General features: G+C 38.1%; 1 protein-coding gene across 1 annotated transcript in view; it reads right to left on the bottom strand.

Annotated features, from left to right (window-relative positions):
* The window catches only part of LOC150079653 (medium-chain acyl-CoA ligase ACSF2, mitochondrial-like), a 214685-nt gene that overhangs the window by 35786 nt on the left and 163122 nt on the right, over window positions 1–15777 (bottom strand). The window contains exon 12 of the mRNA XM_090382505.1: window positions 12329–12433. Coding sequence (XP_090238631.1) covers window positions 12329–12433 — 105 coding nt within the window. The remainder of the gene's footprint in view (window positions 1–12328; window positions 12434–15777) is intronic.

The raw sequence follows: 15777 nt of genomic DNA, 5'->3' as shown, positions 1-15777 counted from the left end.
GTTAGCTTACAATACTTCAGCACAAACATTTTTTTATAGAACATGGGTAGAAACTTTACTAAAACAACAAAAAGAAACCCTTCAAAACAGTTGGTACACATTTCATTACTCATTACGTTGAAATCAACTGGGTTATTTCTGGAACATCAAAAACTGCTCGCTTACCCCTCTGCTTAGGAGCATTTATTTCACATACGATCTCCTTGTCTTCGTACCAAATTTTGTCTTTTTCCACAGGCTATCTCCAGTGTTTACCTGCTAGTTCCATTTCATTGATTAGTGTCCCCTGGTAAAGAAGTCCTCAAACTTATTGTAGTCAAACCATCCAGAAGGAGTGCAGTTATATTTTGCATCTGCAGGACCAGCTTCAGTCCATGTATTCAACAAATGCTTGGACTTGTAGTTCACATAAAGTGGAGCAAGCTGGCCATCTGCATTTCCACAAAACATTATGGAAGTGCAAGCTTTTGTGGAGTTCCTAATTTTTTCAGGGTATTTTGTACCTCTTTTTTTATGATTGCTTTGCAAGAACCTGGGTCGTCTACGAGGTTCGTCTCGTCGTAGTTCCAAATATTTGCACTTGGAACTCCATCGAGTTCTGCTTGCAAATGGTCAAAAAAATTATTAACAACATCCTCATCAACTGCTGCTCTTGCAATTGAAATATTTTGAGCAAATCTTTGCGTAAGAATTTTATGGCGACCCATGAAAGAGTTTTGCCAGTCAACTAGTGGAAAATTATTTCTAAAAATAAGCACTGTACAGCCCACGCGGTCCAGATAGGATTTCACTATGCACCTCAGGTCAAATCTTGTCAGAGGAAAACCATAATTTGACATCACAATACAATGAGAAATGAAAGCCTGTTCCTCAGTTTCACTAAAAACAGTTGGATGTCCTGGGGTGGCATCATGTTTCCCTTTCAGCTTTAACCATAGGGTGTTTCTATGTATCCCATACCTAAAAAATAAAATAATTTATTAGTATAAAATTATTAATCATCATAAAATTATTAAAATAACGGTAGTATTAAATTATTTTTCTAATTTTAAAACAGAATACTGATACAAACTACTTGAAACTTACTTTTCAGCTGCTTTTCGTAAGGATATTTTATTTGATTTAATTTCATTAAGGGTCTCTGTCAGCGTAGCACAGTATAATTTCAATATTGACGTGACCCAACTTTCCTTCTGCATTTTCCAGGCATTTTATACTCTAAAACAGATAAATTATTATAAATATAGTAAAATAAAATAAAAGCAAAAGTGTTGAAATATCATGGTGCAACTTTGTGACGCTGCCAAAACATAATATATTAAAATAAACTTACTTTCAAATCCACTGCACTTGGAGTTTTTCTGTATCAAAACAAAGTTTCAACAGCTTCCTGAAAATGATATTCACAAGCGACACACACAATAGCTGCACTAGGCCGCTTGAAGGTTGTGCTAGTAGTTTTAACAGTTCCAACAGATGGAAGCAATAACTATAAAAATGCTGGGGTAATTTTGCCCTCGGACGGATTGCAGAATGCCCGGTAAAATCAAAAATAAGCCATGCGGCGTAGGTGTCACAAAGTAATACCCGCTGTCACAAAGTTGTCCTGGTTTATGGTAGGTGTAGCAATAAAGTTCCCAGACTGGTTCTGTTGCTGTCATGTTTGATGAATTTCAAAATAAATGGAAGTTCAAACTTCTTCCAACTGATGGTGGCACAGAGATTGCCCAATAGGCTGACGAGTTACAAGTAACAGCCAGTTTCATTAGTAGTATTACGTTCCATGTCATGATTTTTCAAAGGAGCAATGAATGGATATCAAATTTTGCTTTAAACTGAAAAAATCTGAAACAAAATGTATGAAATGTTAAAAATTCTTTATTAGCATTAGTATTAGCATTAGTAGAGGCATATGATGCAAGAAAACAAGCTTATTCAGCATCAGCCAAAAAAAAAAAAAAAAAAACACAACCACTACTCCCATTTCACCCCTCCATTTGTATGAAATACTTGTCCAGCTGAGCCTTAAATTTGTTTAGGCTATCAACTTCAACAACAAGTGATGGAAATCTATTCCACAAACCAACTGCCCGCTGGCTAAAGGCAAATTTCCGCACATCTATCCGACATCCGTCCATCCTCAATTTGAATTTATGAACTCTCAGGTGATTATTCTGAGCAATAGGAAGAATCCCATCGGCATTGAGCATGCTCAAGCCATTCAAAGCCTTATACACCTCTATCAGATCACCTCGCCGATGCCTAGTCTCCAAACTCTGCAATTTGCAAATCTTAAGCCTTTCTTCGTAAGAGCACCCCTTTGTTCCATTCACTAATCTTGTTGCCCTTCTCTGTACTCGTTCCAGCAGCTCTACATCCTTCTTGAAATGAGGCCTCCAGACCTGTATACAGTACTCAAGGTGTGGCCTGACCAATGCCTCATACAAGGAAATAATCACATCCCTATCCTTGCTAGAAAAATTCCTGTATATCATTGACAAGACACCATGAGCTACTCTTGCAGCTCATCTGCACTGCTCAGAGAACTTCATATCTGCCTGCACAATTACCCCCAGGTCCTTTTCATTCTCTACCACTGTCAGCGTAGTACCACAGAGTTGATACGTTGATCTGGGGTTACTGTTTCCCATATGTAGTACTTTACATTTGTCAATGTTAAACTTCATTTGCCACCTCTCAGCCCATTTGCTCAACCTTTCCAGATCCTGTTGCAGCAGCATAGCATCAGTAGTGTCCTTAACAACCCTGCCAACCTTTGTATCGTCTGCAAACTTGGACATAAAGCTTGATATACCATCATCAATATCATTTATAAATACAGAAAACACCAATGGACTCAACACTGAACCCTGAGGGACTCCACTAATAACATTAGTCCACGATGAGCAGTGTCCATTGATTACCACTCTCTGTCTTCTCCCCCTCAACCACCCCTTTATCCATAGCAGCAATTTGCCTCCAGTGCCACACTGCTTCAATTTCTGCAGCAGTCTTTCATGTACAACAGCATCAAAAGCCTTTCTAAGATCCAAGTATATGATATCAAAGTTATTCCCTGCATCGAGTTCTTTTGTGACTGCATCATAGTATCCAATCAAATTGGTCCGACAAGACTTCCCCTTAACAAAACCATGCTGTGTCCGAAGTATAACTGAAGTCTTGTCTAGATGATCCTGCAGTGCTTCTTTAACCAGTGCCTCCATTAATTTCCCTGGAACCGAAGTTAAACTAACAGGTCTATAATTACTTGTGTCAGCCTTTGATCCTCCTTTGTGAATTGGGGTTACATTTGCACATCTCCAGTCTATGGGTACCTCCCCTGAGTCCAAAGAAGCTCTCATAATTATGGCTAGGGGTTTGCTTACTTCCTTTGCTGCCTCCTTTAATATAACTGGATAGATCCCATCCACCCCAGGTGCCTTTTTTATGTTTATCCTCAACAATTTCTCCTCCACTTTCCTCTCAGTTATTAGAAAATCATCTAGCTCACTGCCAATGTTTACTTCACCTACGACATTCCCCTTCCTGAATAACTCCTCATGTGTGAATGTAGATGCAAAATACTTGTTTAGATTGTTAGCCACCTGAGCAGGTTCCTCAATTGTTGAACCATCAACATCCAGTGGACCAATCTGATTCATCCCTTTCCTTCTTGAGTTTAAATAGGTAAAGAACTCTTTTCTGTTTTTCTTTGCATCCATTGCCAAGGATTTCTCATAATCTGCCTTTGCCTGCCTAATCTCCTTTGTGACTTGGTTACAGACCAACTTATATCTATCATAGGCTACCATGTCACCCATTAATTTGTATATATCCCATGAATTTTTCTTCTCTGCAATATGTCTCATTAGTTCATGTGACATCCATTTAGGCCTAAAGGTTGAACAATATTTCTTAGTTGGTATGTAAAGCCTAGTAGCTTCCAAGATAAATTCTTTGAATTCTTCCCATTTTGAATTTGCTGTTGGTAACATCAGTTGGTCCCACTGTATAGAATTTAAATACTGTCTCAGACCATCATAGTCGCCTTTTCGAAAGCAAAAACCCTTCCCTTTACGTCTGATGGTAGTTACCTCCTTGAGTAAATCCCACTTCAGCACACTGTGATCACTGCCACCTAGTGGTTCCTTTATCTGTAGATTCTTAATTCATGAAGAATCACTACTGATAATGAGATCAAGAGTATTACTCCCTCTAGTTGCCTCCCGAACATGCTGGTGTAGAAAACAATCATCCAATAAATCCACAAAAGCCTTGCTAGTGTGTGAGTGACCAACCCACAAATTCCAGTCAATATCTGGGAAATTAAAATTCCCCATTATAAGACTCTCTGATTTACTGGCCCATTCTATTTCCCTGTACAGTATCTTATTATACTTATCAGAGTCATTAGGGGCGCCTCCGTAGCCAGGTGGGCAGGAGCAGCAGTGCGTAGCACATGCTTCTTGATTAGACTCGGGGTTCGAACCTGTGCCCACCAAATACGGAGGATGCGGAAAGGTCAGGGAATGACCACCGCATATCCCCGGAGCAATATGGCCTTAGTTGCTAATGCTCCTAAAAAACAAATAACAAGAGTCATTAGGCCTATAGCACACTCCTACTCTCAATTTTGATTTACCTATGCTTATGTCACACCAAACTGACTCGACACTGCCCTGTCCATCGATGTCGACTGGCTTCACTTCCTTGGATTTTATGTGTTTCTTAACTAATAGCATAACCCCTCCTCCCTTCCTATCCTGTCTATCCTTTCTGTAGACGCTGTACTCCCCAAATCCCAGTTCTGCATTCCTTATATCTGTGTGACACCACGTCTCTGATATCCCAACAATATCTGCGTTTGATGTTTTGAGCAATACCTCAAATTCATCAAATTTATTTACTAAACTCCTAGCATTGGTGTACACGCAAGTATACATGCACCTATTTCTATTCTTAGCTACCCTAACACAACCCATGTGTTTACTTGTACCGCAATGACTTCCAGCAGTCTCTGAAATATCCTGCATCTTGTTTTCCAGGCTTCTGCTCATTCCAATAGAAGCAGTGCAAGAATCTCTTTCACCTCTGCCAGTGGCTACTGTTAATCTATTAGTCTTTGTCTCCCCCCAAGCTAGCAGTTTTCCGACCCACCTAACACTGCCTCGATTTATGACGAGTGGATTTATGACATTGAAATGTAAAGTTCACCAGTGTGTTTGAATGGTATAAGTGGTTCAAAGACTGATGTGAGGATGTCACGATGACCGAAGAAATGGGCATCCATTAGCCTCTCAAAATGAGAGCAGAATTGCAAAAGTTTGAAAAATTGTGGCAAGACATCATTGTTTGACCCCCAGAATGATTTCTGATGAGTTGGAGATGAATAAGGAAATCATTTGTTAAATTCTTCATGAAGGTTTAATGAAAAAGAAGGTCTGTGCAAAATTTTTGCTGCACAGCCTCATGGATGAGCAGAAGAAATGAAGAGTGCCATTGTGCAAAGACTTCATCCAGATGAGGAAATTAGGATTGCTAGACAATCCTAATTCCCTTAACTGTATTGTCACTGGAGATGAGTGTTGGGTATTTCAGTATGACCTAGATATGAAGTGTCACAGTATGCAGTGGATTTAAATCATGACCAAGGCCCAAAAAAAATTTCATTTACAGAAGTCCAGGATCAAGACAATGCTGATCATGTTTTTTAACAAACAGTACAATTCACAAGGAATTTGTATTTGAAGGGGATAGAGAGAGTCAATGCTGCATTCTACATGCAAGTGTTCTTAAAAATCTATTGAAGTGCATTTTCCAGGTGTGGTCACAATTTTGAGAGAAAGTAGCTGGTTCTTTTTGCATGACAATGTCCCACCTATTCCACACTTGTGAAGACATTTCTGATGAAATGTGGCATTGTACAGATCAACCATTCACCCTAATCTCCCATTCTAGCACCAGAAAACTTCTCCCTCTTTCCCAAGGTGAATATTGCTCTCTAAGGAAAGAGATTTCATGATGTTGAGGACGTAAAGAAAAACATAACTGCCAAACTGAACACCATTTCTTTGGATGCCTTTGCTGACTCTTTTCTGAAACCTTTATAGAATGGTGTAATAAGTGCATTCAATCAGGTGGTGATTACTTTGAATAAATATAAATCCATTTTTGAGCTCCATCACAGTTCTTTTTATTGCATCAGTCCAGGAACTCTGTTGCCACACCTTGTATGTATACATGTGTACTCCCAAGCAAGTAAAGCTTAAATGTAATAGTTATAATTACCGCATTAAAGTTATTTTCAAATGTAATTTAATGGTATCTTTGCAACAACTCATTGGCTCTATGCAAAAGAGAGTAGTCAAGTTAATTAATGATCTCCCCCCCTCCCTCTCTCTTTTATTCCATGCTGTATCATTAATATTGTTTACTGATTTCAAGATAATGGAAAAAAAAAATAATAAAAAGGTGCCCTCCAATAGAAAACAATTTACCAATTCTATCTAAAACATATTTGTATATATTGATTTGGCATGATAAATTCTGATCATGATGATAGTAAAACAAATTATAAAATAGAACCTTTCATATCAGTTGAAATTACTTTAAAAATCCATGAAACATTGCACAGACATTAAAGCTTGTCTTTGTCAAGGCTGTAAAATTACTTATGACACTTGAACTATAGTTTAGTTCTTCTCTTCTGCAAAAATGCTTTGATTACTGCTTCCATCAGGAACAAGTGAGGGGTAGACTGTTAAATATAAATTGAAACCTTGTTCTGGACTTTATCCATGGTTTTAATAATGAGCATTAAACCTTCATTCAAACCCGTTTGACAGGCTTTCAGCATGTTGATAAACATTAGTAATGTTTTGTACAGTTCACTTGCTGCAGGATGATACTCAACTCACAAGCACAGCAAGTTTCTCCATTGTTATTATGTTTTAAATCTTCTCTGTTGGCAAAACTTTTTTTTCTCAATTAGCTTTGGGAGGTAATATATGACATGTATACCCAAAAAGAAACCACTGCTTATCACACAGATATGCAGTTTTTGTCTGATACCTTTCATACATATTTTAATGGGTTCTGTTCTTATGAATCAGCATTAACAATTTCTCCTCTTTCTTCCAAAATAGTCCAAATATGTACATCAACCATCTCTTCTCCATTCACAGTTCAACTCTAAATCCACCACACTAACTTCATTAATTTCCTCTACCTCTGGAACAAACTTGTGTTCTGTGCATTTTCTGGAGCCATTTAAAATCTTTTAAGAGCCTGCCTACAAGCAAACCCCCACACCCAACATGTGAACAGCTCAGTGTTAATTTTTGTTCCCTGTATCTCCAAAATACAAAAACAATTGTGTTCATTTTGCCATCCCTGAAAGGTGACTCCCAAATGTGGCTGCTTCCATGTTAACACAGCCCTACTATTTCAAAAAAAGTACATCCCACAGAAATCAGTCATAACACTAAATTTCTTATAATATTAGAGTACTATAAGTTTCAATAATATTTTGTGTTTGGGGTCACTCTAAAATAAAAAATAATAATAAATAAAATAAAATAAAATAATAGAATTTACATAAATTTCTATAGATATATGTGTATTTTGTCATATTTTTAATTTTGCTCAAATATATCAGCCACAGATGTATTCTGAGTAAACTAAAGTGTCAATATATATATATATCCTGTATATTTCTCTTTTGGCTCCAGCCACATCTAATTAAATCTTATTCAGCATACAGGTTTGTGCAAACGCATCATATTAGTACACAGCTAAACTCTAAATATTAGCAAATTTTTGCAAAGGCGGCATCGTTTAAGTTATATCTCATATTGCAAATACATTCACAATGAGTTACCATGATATTGCACTACTTCAAATAAGTAATGCTTCACCAAAGGAGAAGTCTATCGTTACTTATTCTCAGAGGATACCACCACCCAGACATGGCACCATTTCAGGGCTATTTTGTATATGTGTGGGATAATAACTCTGCTATCTACTTGTCCCTATTAGACTTAGAAAAGCAAAAAAGTAGAGGGAAAGTAATAGTAGGAATGGAAGAGAAAAAGAAACGGTGTAGAAGAATGAAAGGGACAGTAACTCCTTCAAATCACATCACTCAAAAACTACTCGAATAGGCAATGCATCCCCAGTGGGGAAGACTTTTGTTACCTATTCTTGGAAACTCCGGACATCAGCAGGCTCCCCTGGTGACCATTTCAGGGCTATTTTGTATATGTGTGGGATAATAACTTGACTATTAGACTTAGAAAAGCAAAAAGGTAGATGGAAAGTAATAGTAGGAGTGGAAGAGGTTTGTTTGTTTGTTATTTGGTTTTTAGGAACATTAGCAACTAAGGCCATATTGCTCCGGGATATGCGGTGGTCATTTCCTGACCTTTCCACATCCTCCGTATTTGGTGGTGACGGGTTTGAATCCCGGTCTAATCAAGAAGCGTGTGCTATGCACTGCTGCTCCTTCCCACCTGGCTACGGAGGCACCCAGTGGAAGAGGAAAAGAAATGGTGTAGAAGAATGAAAGGGACAGTAACTCCTTCAACTCACACCACTCAAAAACTCAAACTCCTCGAATAGGCAACGCTTCCCCAGTGGAGAAGGCTGTTGTTACCTATTCTTGGAAACTCGGGACATCATCAGGCTCCCTGGTGCCGTTTCAGGGCTTTTTGGCCCTTCTTCGGTGGGTGGGTAGGTACCCAAGGAGGGCTTTTTGGCCCTTCTTCTGTGGATGGGTTGGTTGTTTGGTTTTTAGGAGCATTAGCAACTAAGGCCATATTGCTCCGGGAATATGCAGTGGTCATTCCCTGAAATTTCCGCATCCTCCACATTTGGTGGTGATGGGCTCGAACCCCGGTCTAATCAAGAAGCATGTGCTACGCACTGCTGCTCCTTCCCACCTGGCTACAGAGGCCCCATGGTGGATGGGTAAGTACCCAAGTGATGTAATGATGGCAAAACAGTTATGAAGTATAACTCTACAATATGAGAGATGCTTGATGGTGTATAAGATGAATTAAGACAAAAATGCTATAAGGGCTTAAGCCTCACGCTGTGAGAGAATTATACAGCGTACAGGTTAGTGCAAATGCATCATATTAGTACACAGCTGAACTCTGAATTAGCAAATTTTTGCAAAGGTGGCATTGTTTAAGTTATATCTCATATTGTGAATACCTTCACAACGAGTTGCCATGATATTGCACTACTTTGAATAAGTAGTCTATTGTTACTTATTCTCAGCAGATACCATTATCCAGACGGCACTGTTTCAGGGCTATTTGGCCCTTCTTCAGTGGGTAGGTACCTTAGTGACGTAATGATGGCCCGCTGAGAATAAGTAACAATAGATTTTTCCTTTGGCGAAGTGTTACTTATTTGAAGTAGTACAATATCATGGCAACTCATTGTGAAGGTATTCACAATATGAGATATAACTTAAATGATGCCGCCTTTGCAAAAATTTGCTAATATTCAGAGTTTAGCTGTGTACTAATATGATGCGTTTGCACTAACCTGTACGCTGAATAAGATTTAATTAGATGTGGCTGGAACCAAAAGAGAAATATACAGGATATATGTATATTGACACTTTTGTTTACTCAGAATACATCTGTGGCTGATATATTTGAGCAAAATTGAAAATATGACAAAATACACATGTATCTACAGAAATTTATGTAAATTCTATTATTTTATTTTATTAAAAATTAAAAATTTGCTAATTCAGAGTTTAGCTGTGTACTAATCAGGGGTGGCTCATCCATAGGCACTGCACCACCTCCAGCTCTTTAAATCTAGATATACAGTGAACGGAGTTATATGAAATTTTGTGAAAATGAATATTTTTATTAACAGGACCTGCATATAGTATGCACATCCTCTATTTTCAGTAATCATTTCAATAATAAACAAATAAAAATATGAAATCATTTAAAACTTTGAAGTTTAATTAACCATAGGCCTTACTGTGTGCCAAGGCGGTGACATATTTTGTATTCCAGTGAATATCTGGTAGTTGGTTGCCATTGGCAACTTGCCAATATACATTTTTTATAGTTGAAATGAATCGAAGTCACTGTAAAGCATGCAGTGCAGATTTCATAGTTGGGTGTGTAACCACAATGTCAGTGTCCCTTTGTTATTTGCCCGAATTCCCATTAAGTAGCTAAATAATATCAATGTTAAGTCAATACTCAACATTCAACAGTGTAATTATGTGATTACAGCTTAATTGCAAATTGAACTTGAACTTGGTATGTTGAAGTTATATTATGAGGTGATGTGTAAGTAAAAAATTTGATTTGATCATGCTCTCCAAGCTTCCCCGCGAAGTAAATCGTGTGACAGTGAATAAACTTCAGCAACTTAGGTTTTCACACAATTATCTCTCCAAGAAAAAAATGCAATTAAAAAAGAAGGCCGCCCCACACCAAAGATTCAAATTTCTCAGTGGGGAATAAGTAATAATAAGAAATATATTCGCAGTTTTAAAACTAAATGGTACCAAAGGAAAAGTTGGCTTTCTGGTTGTGAAGTTAAAAATGCATTGTTTTGTTTTGTGACCTAATGTGGACAAAAAACGTGAGAGTTCGAAGAAACATTATTATTATTATTATTAGCCATATGGTGCAAGGAAGTCTGAGGCTTATGGTGCACCAGCCAAAAAAAAAAAAAAAAAAAAAAAATTTCTGAATTATCCCGAGAGAGAGAACAAGAGTTGGAAGTAGAAGGGAATTACCAAGAAAGTGAAGAATGATGAGATCCAGCTCAGGACTCTGGATGTGCCAAGCCCATGCTCACCAGATGTGAGCCCCTGGGGTTATATTGATAATGTGATTTCACTCTTGCTTTTAGGAAGCGTAAATATTAAAGAACAGTTTAGTGAGTCCTACAAACTTTCAATCTGCAAACACAACAGAAAAGTTACAAAGAATTGTGAGGTATTGTCTAAAATAATAGACTGCATTAAATTTTGTGGACAGTTTGAAATTCCTTTATGTGGACATGACGAAAAAGACGATTTTAAAAATCCAGGTGTATTCAGAGGATTAATAAATTTCACCTGTACATTAGATTCCAATTTAAAGAACCATTTAGAAAGTAATGCAGCATTTAAAGGCATTTCAAAAACTATTTGGAATGATATTCTTGACTGTTTGCTGCAAACGTGCTGGGATGAAATAAAAAGAGAAATTAAAGAAGCTTCATTCGTAGCTGTAATGGCTGATAACACAACATATGCTTCAGAACATATACAAATGGTAATTGTCCTGAGATATGAACTGAATGGAGACATTTTTGAGAGTTTTTGGGGGGTTTTTCACTCCAGAAAATCAAACGGCAGACGGAATATCGAAGTGCATTCTAGATCAGTTAGACATAATCCTTGAAGGAATTGTTTTTAAATAAAAGTTCAAGTCTGTTAATGGTAAATGTCTAGTTAACGTTTTGTAGTAGTTTTAACTTGCTTATTATTATTACTGTATATGTCTGCATGTCTTATAACCAAGGCAATTTAATGTAACTTTAAGATGCAGCACGCCCAAACATCAGAGTCATGAGCCGCTAATGGTATTAATATGATGCGTTTGCACTAACCTGTACACTGTCTAATTCTCTCACAGCCTGACGCTTAAGCCCTTAAAGCAATTTAGCCTTAATTCATCTTATACACCATCAGGCATCTCTCATATTGTGGAGTTATACTTCATAACTGTTTTGCCATCATTACATCGCTAGGGTACCTACCTACCCACTCACCGAAGAAGGGCCAAATATCCCTGAAATGGTGCTGTCTGGGTGGTGGTATCTGCTGAGAATAAATAACAACAGACTTCCTTTGGTGAAGCATTACTTATTCAAAGTAGTGCAATATCATAGAACTCGTTGTGAAGGTATTCACAATATGAGATATAACTTAAAAGATGCTGCCTTTGCAAAAATTTGCTAATTCAGAGTTTAGCTGTGTACTAATATGATGAGTTTGCACTAACCTGTACGCTGTCTAATTCTCTCGCAGCCTGAGGTTAATACTAAAATGCTTTAGCATTTTAGTATTAACCTCAGGTTACTAAAATGCTTTAGCATTTTAGTAATACTAATGTTAATACTAAAATGCTTTAGTATTAACATTAGTATTAAATCTTAGTATCATTAGTATTATTTTAGTATTAAATCTTATTTTAATGCAAAACACAGATTTTGTTCCACCTTTCTCTTTTTAGATATGCTAAAAGACAAAGGTGGAATGAAATCAGTGTTTCTCTTTTACGGTGAGTATACCTACTTCTGTATGATCAAAGGGCCTGCCAACAGTAGAGTAATCCTTTCCTTCGCTATCAATTAAATAAAGGCTTATTACAGAGCTGTTTTCAGTAGCTCCATAACCTACCTGTAATAAAACATCTAAAATAAGTAACTTGATTCAGGGATGTCACATAATATCTAACAAAAATAGTGGAAATAAAAAAAAAAACTGCATTTCACTAATTATAGTAATACGTTAGTAAATAATAAAGATGACAATAATCTGCAAACATCTAAACAACTTTGTAGACTCCACTTTATGAAATACACTCAACTAAAAGGATCAGTATCAACTGCTCTGTGAAAGCAATGTTAAGAAATACTGACAGTTGATTGGACATGTACCCTAACAAAGGAAACTTGCCTATTTATTTGGCAGTAACCAAATAAAAAATAAATCTGTCACTTAAATTGTGAGTAAAACTTCAAAAGTGGTAAGACCACTGGCCCATTCCTTTAAAGGCTCCAATTAGAGTTGAAATGCATTGGAGTAATGGGACAACCTCTGTTTTAATGACATAAAGCACTATTAACTGTTTTAAAAAAAAAAAAAGTAAATAAACTCGCAACTTTATCTCTCATCGGATAGTGGGTGGCTTCAATTAATGAATCTCATGTAAATAATACAGCAGTTCTATGTGAATTGCCATTAAGACTTAGAGAAGCTGTAGTGCCAAAATACTGCCAATCAATAAAGGCAGCTAAAGCACAGTGAAGTAACCACAAACCAATCTGTCTACCTTCACTAGTACAGAAAATCTTGGAAGCGACGATGAAGGAATGCATCAGGCAACACAGCGGCAATCTTCAAGGCGGAATGTGCTGGTCCCAACAACTAGTTATTGTTGGTGATTCTATGGTCAGGGAGACGGGGAATATATTGTGTAAAAAGGATAGATGGAACAGGACCAGGGTATGTCTGCCAAGAGCAAAGGTTGATGATGTTGTAAAGCATATATCATCTATTAAGGGCACAAAAGGTGATATTGTTGTACACGTTGGCACCAATGACATTAAGAGTAGGAGATCTGCAGATTTACTTAACAACTACAGGTCAATGTTGCAAAAAAGTCATGAGTCAGGGTTAAATTTGAAAGTGTCTGCAATTCTGCCCAGACACGATAGGAGGGAGTATGTGATGAGAGCCTTATCGATCAATTCGGCCCTGGAAAGATTGTGCAAGGCTCAAGGGGTAGAATTTTTTTCAGCCTGGACTGTGCTTGTTAACAGGAGAGACTGCTTCTACAGGAATGGGATACACTTAAATAGAAAAGGTGCAAGAATATTTTCTGATGCTATCGAGGCAGTGTTAGGTGGGTCGGAAAACTGATAGATTGGGGAGATTCACAGATTAAAAGTTTAAAAGTAGCCGCAGGCAGAGGTGAAGGTGATTCTTGCACAAATTCTATTAGAATAACTAGCGACCTGGAGCGAGGGGTGCTTGGGGATTCAGGGACGGATGGCAGTCATCGTAAAACAGATGGGAATATGGGATGTGTTAGGGTAACTAATAATAAGGATAGGTACAGGTATACTTTCACATATACCAATGATAGAAGTATAGTAAATAAATTTATTTAAAATTAAAATAAATAAAGGAACTAGTAGTTGTTGGTGACTCTATTGTCAGGAGAACGGGGAACATGCTTTGTAAAAAGGATAGGTGGAACAGGACCAGGGTATGTCTGCCAGGGGCAAAGGTTGATGATGTTGTAGAGCAGATATCATCTTTTAAGGGCACAAAAGGTGATATAGTTGTACACGTTGGCACTAATGATATCAAGAGTAGGAGACCGGCAGAATTGCTTAACAAGTACAGGTCACTTTTGAAAAAAAGCCATGAAATAGGGTTGAATTTGAAAGTGTCTGCAATTCTGCCCAGACACGATAGGAGGGAGTATATAATGAGAGCCTTGTCGATCAATTCGGCCCTGGAAAGATTGTGCAAGACTCAAGGGGTAGAATTTTTTTCAGCCTAGACTGTACTTGTTAACAGGAGAGATTGCTTCTACAGGGTTGGGATACACTTAAATGGAAAGGGTGCAAGAATATTTGCTGATGCTATCGAGGCAGTGTTAGGTGGGTCGGAAAATTGCTAGCTTGGGGGGGGAGACAAAGACGAATAGATTAACAGTAGCCACTGGCAGAGGTGAAAGAGATTCTTGCACTGCTTCTATTGGAATGAGCAGAAGCCTGAAAAACAAGATGCAGGATATTTCAGAGACTGCCGGGAGTTATTGAAGACTGCTACACAAATTGGAGCAGTGTGACATTGGAGGCAAATTGCTGCTATGGATAAAGGGGTGGTTGAGGGGGAGAAGACAGAGAGTGGTAATCAATGGACACTGCTCATCGTGGACTGATGTTATTAGTGGAGTCCCTCAGGGCTCAGTGTTGGGTCCATTATTGTTTTCTGTATTTATAAATGATATTGATGATGGTATATCGGGCTTAATGTCCAAGTTTGCAGATGATACAAAGGTTGGCAGGGTTGTCAAGGATACTACTGACACTATGCTGCTGCAACAGGATCTGGAAAGGTTGAGCAGATGGGCTGAGAGGTGGCAAATGAAGTTTAACATTGACAAATGTAAAGTACTACACATGGGAAACAGCAACCCCAGAGCAACGTATCAACTCTGTGGTACTACACTGACAGTGGTAGAGAATGAAAGGGACTTGGGGGTGGTTGTGCAGGCAGATATGAAGTTCTCTGAGCAGTGCAGATGGGCTGCAAGAGTAGCTCATGGTGTATTGTCAGTGATATATAGGAATTTTTATAGCAGGGATAAGGAGGTGATTATTCCATTGTATAAGGCGATGGTCAGGCCACACCTAGAGTACTGTATACAGGTCTGGAGGCCTCATTTCAAGAAGGATGTAGAGCTGCTGGAACGAGTACAGAGAAGGGCAACAAGATTAGTGAATGGAACAAAGGGGTGCTCTTACGAAGAAAGGCTTAAGTTTTGCAAATTACAGTGTCTGGAGACTAGGCACCAGCGAAGTGATCTGATAGAGGTGTATAAAGCCTTGAATGGTTTAAGCATGCTCAATGCTGATGGGATTCTTCCTCTAGCTCAGAAAAATCACCTCAGAGGGCATAAATTCAAATTGAGGAAAGACAGATGTAGGATAGACGTGCAGAAATTTGCCTTTAGCCAGCGGGTGGTTGGTTGGTGGAACAGACGTCCATCCCTTGTGGTGGAGGTTGATAGCCTAAATAAGTTTAAGGCTCAGCTGGACAGGTATTTTGAACGAACAGAGGGGTGAAGTGGAAGTGGGTTTTTTTTTTTTTTTGGCTGATGCTGCATAAGCTTGCTTTCTTGCATCAAATGCCTCTACTAATGCTAATGCTAATGCTAATGCTAATGCTAATGATACTGTGAAAAAGGTACCCTGGACACCATGTATGTATAGTGAGACAAACTC

This window comes from Mastigoproctus giganteus, chromosome 10 (assembly GCF_048544385.1).
Source record: "Mastigoproctus giganteus isolate SK-2022 chromosome 10, ASM4854438v1, whole genome shotgun sequence".
Classification (NCBI taxonomy): domain Eukaryota; kingdom Metazoa; phylum Arthropoda; class Arachnida; order Uropygi; family Thelyphonidae; genus Mastigoproctus; species Mastigoproctus giganteus.
The sequence above is the reverse complement of the archived record's forward strand: the minus strand, read 5'-3'. Positions and strand labels throughout refer to the sequence as shown.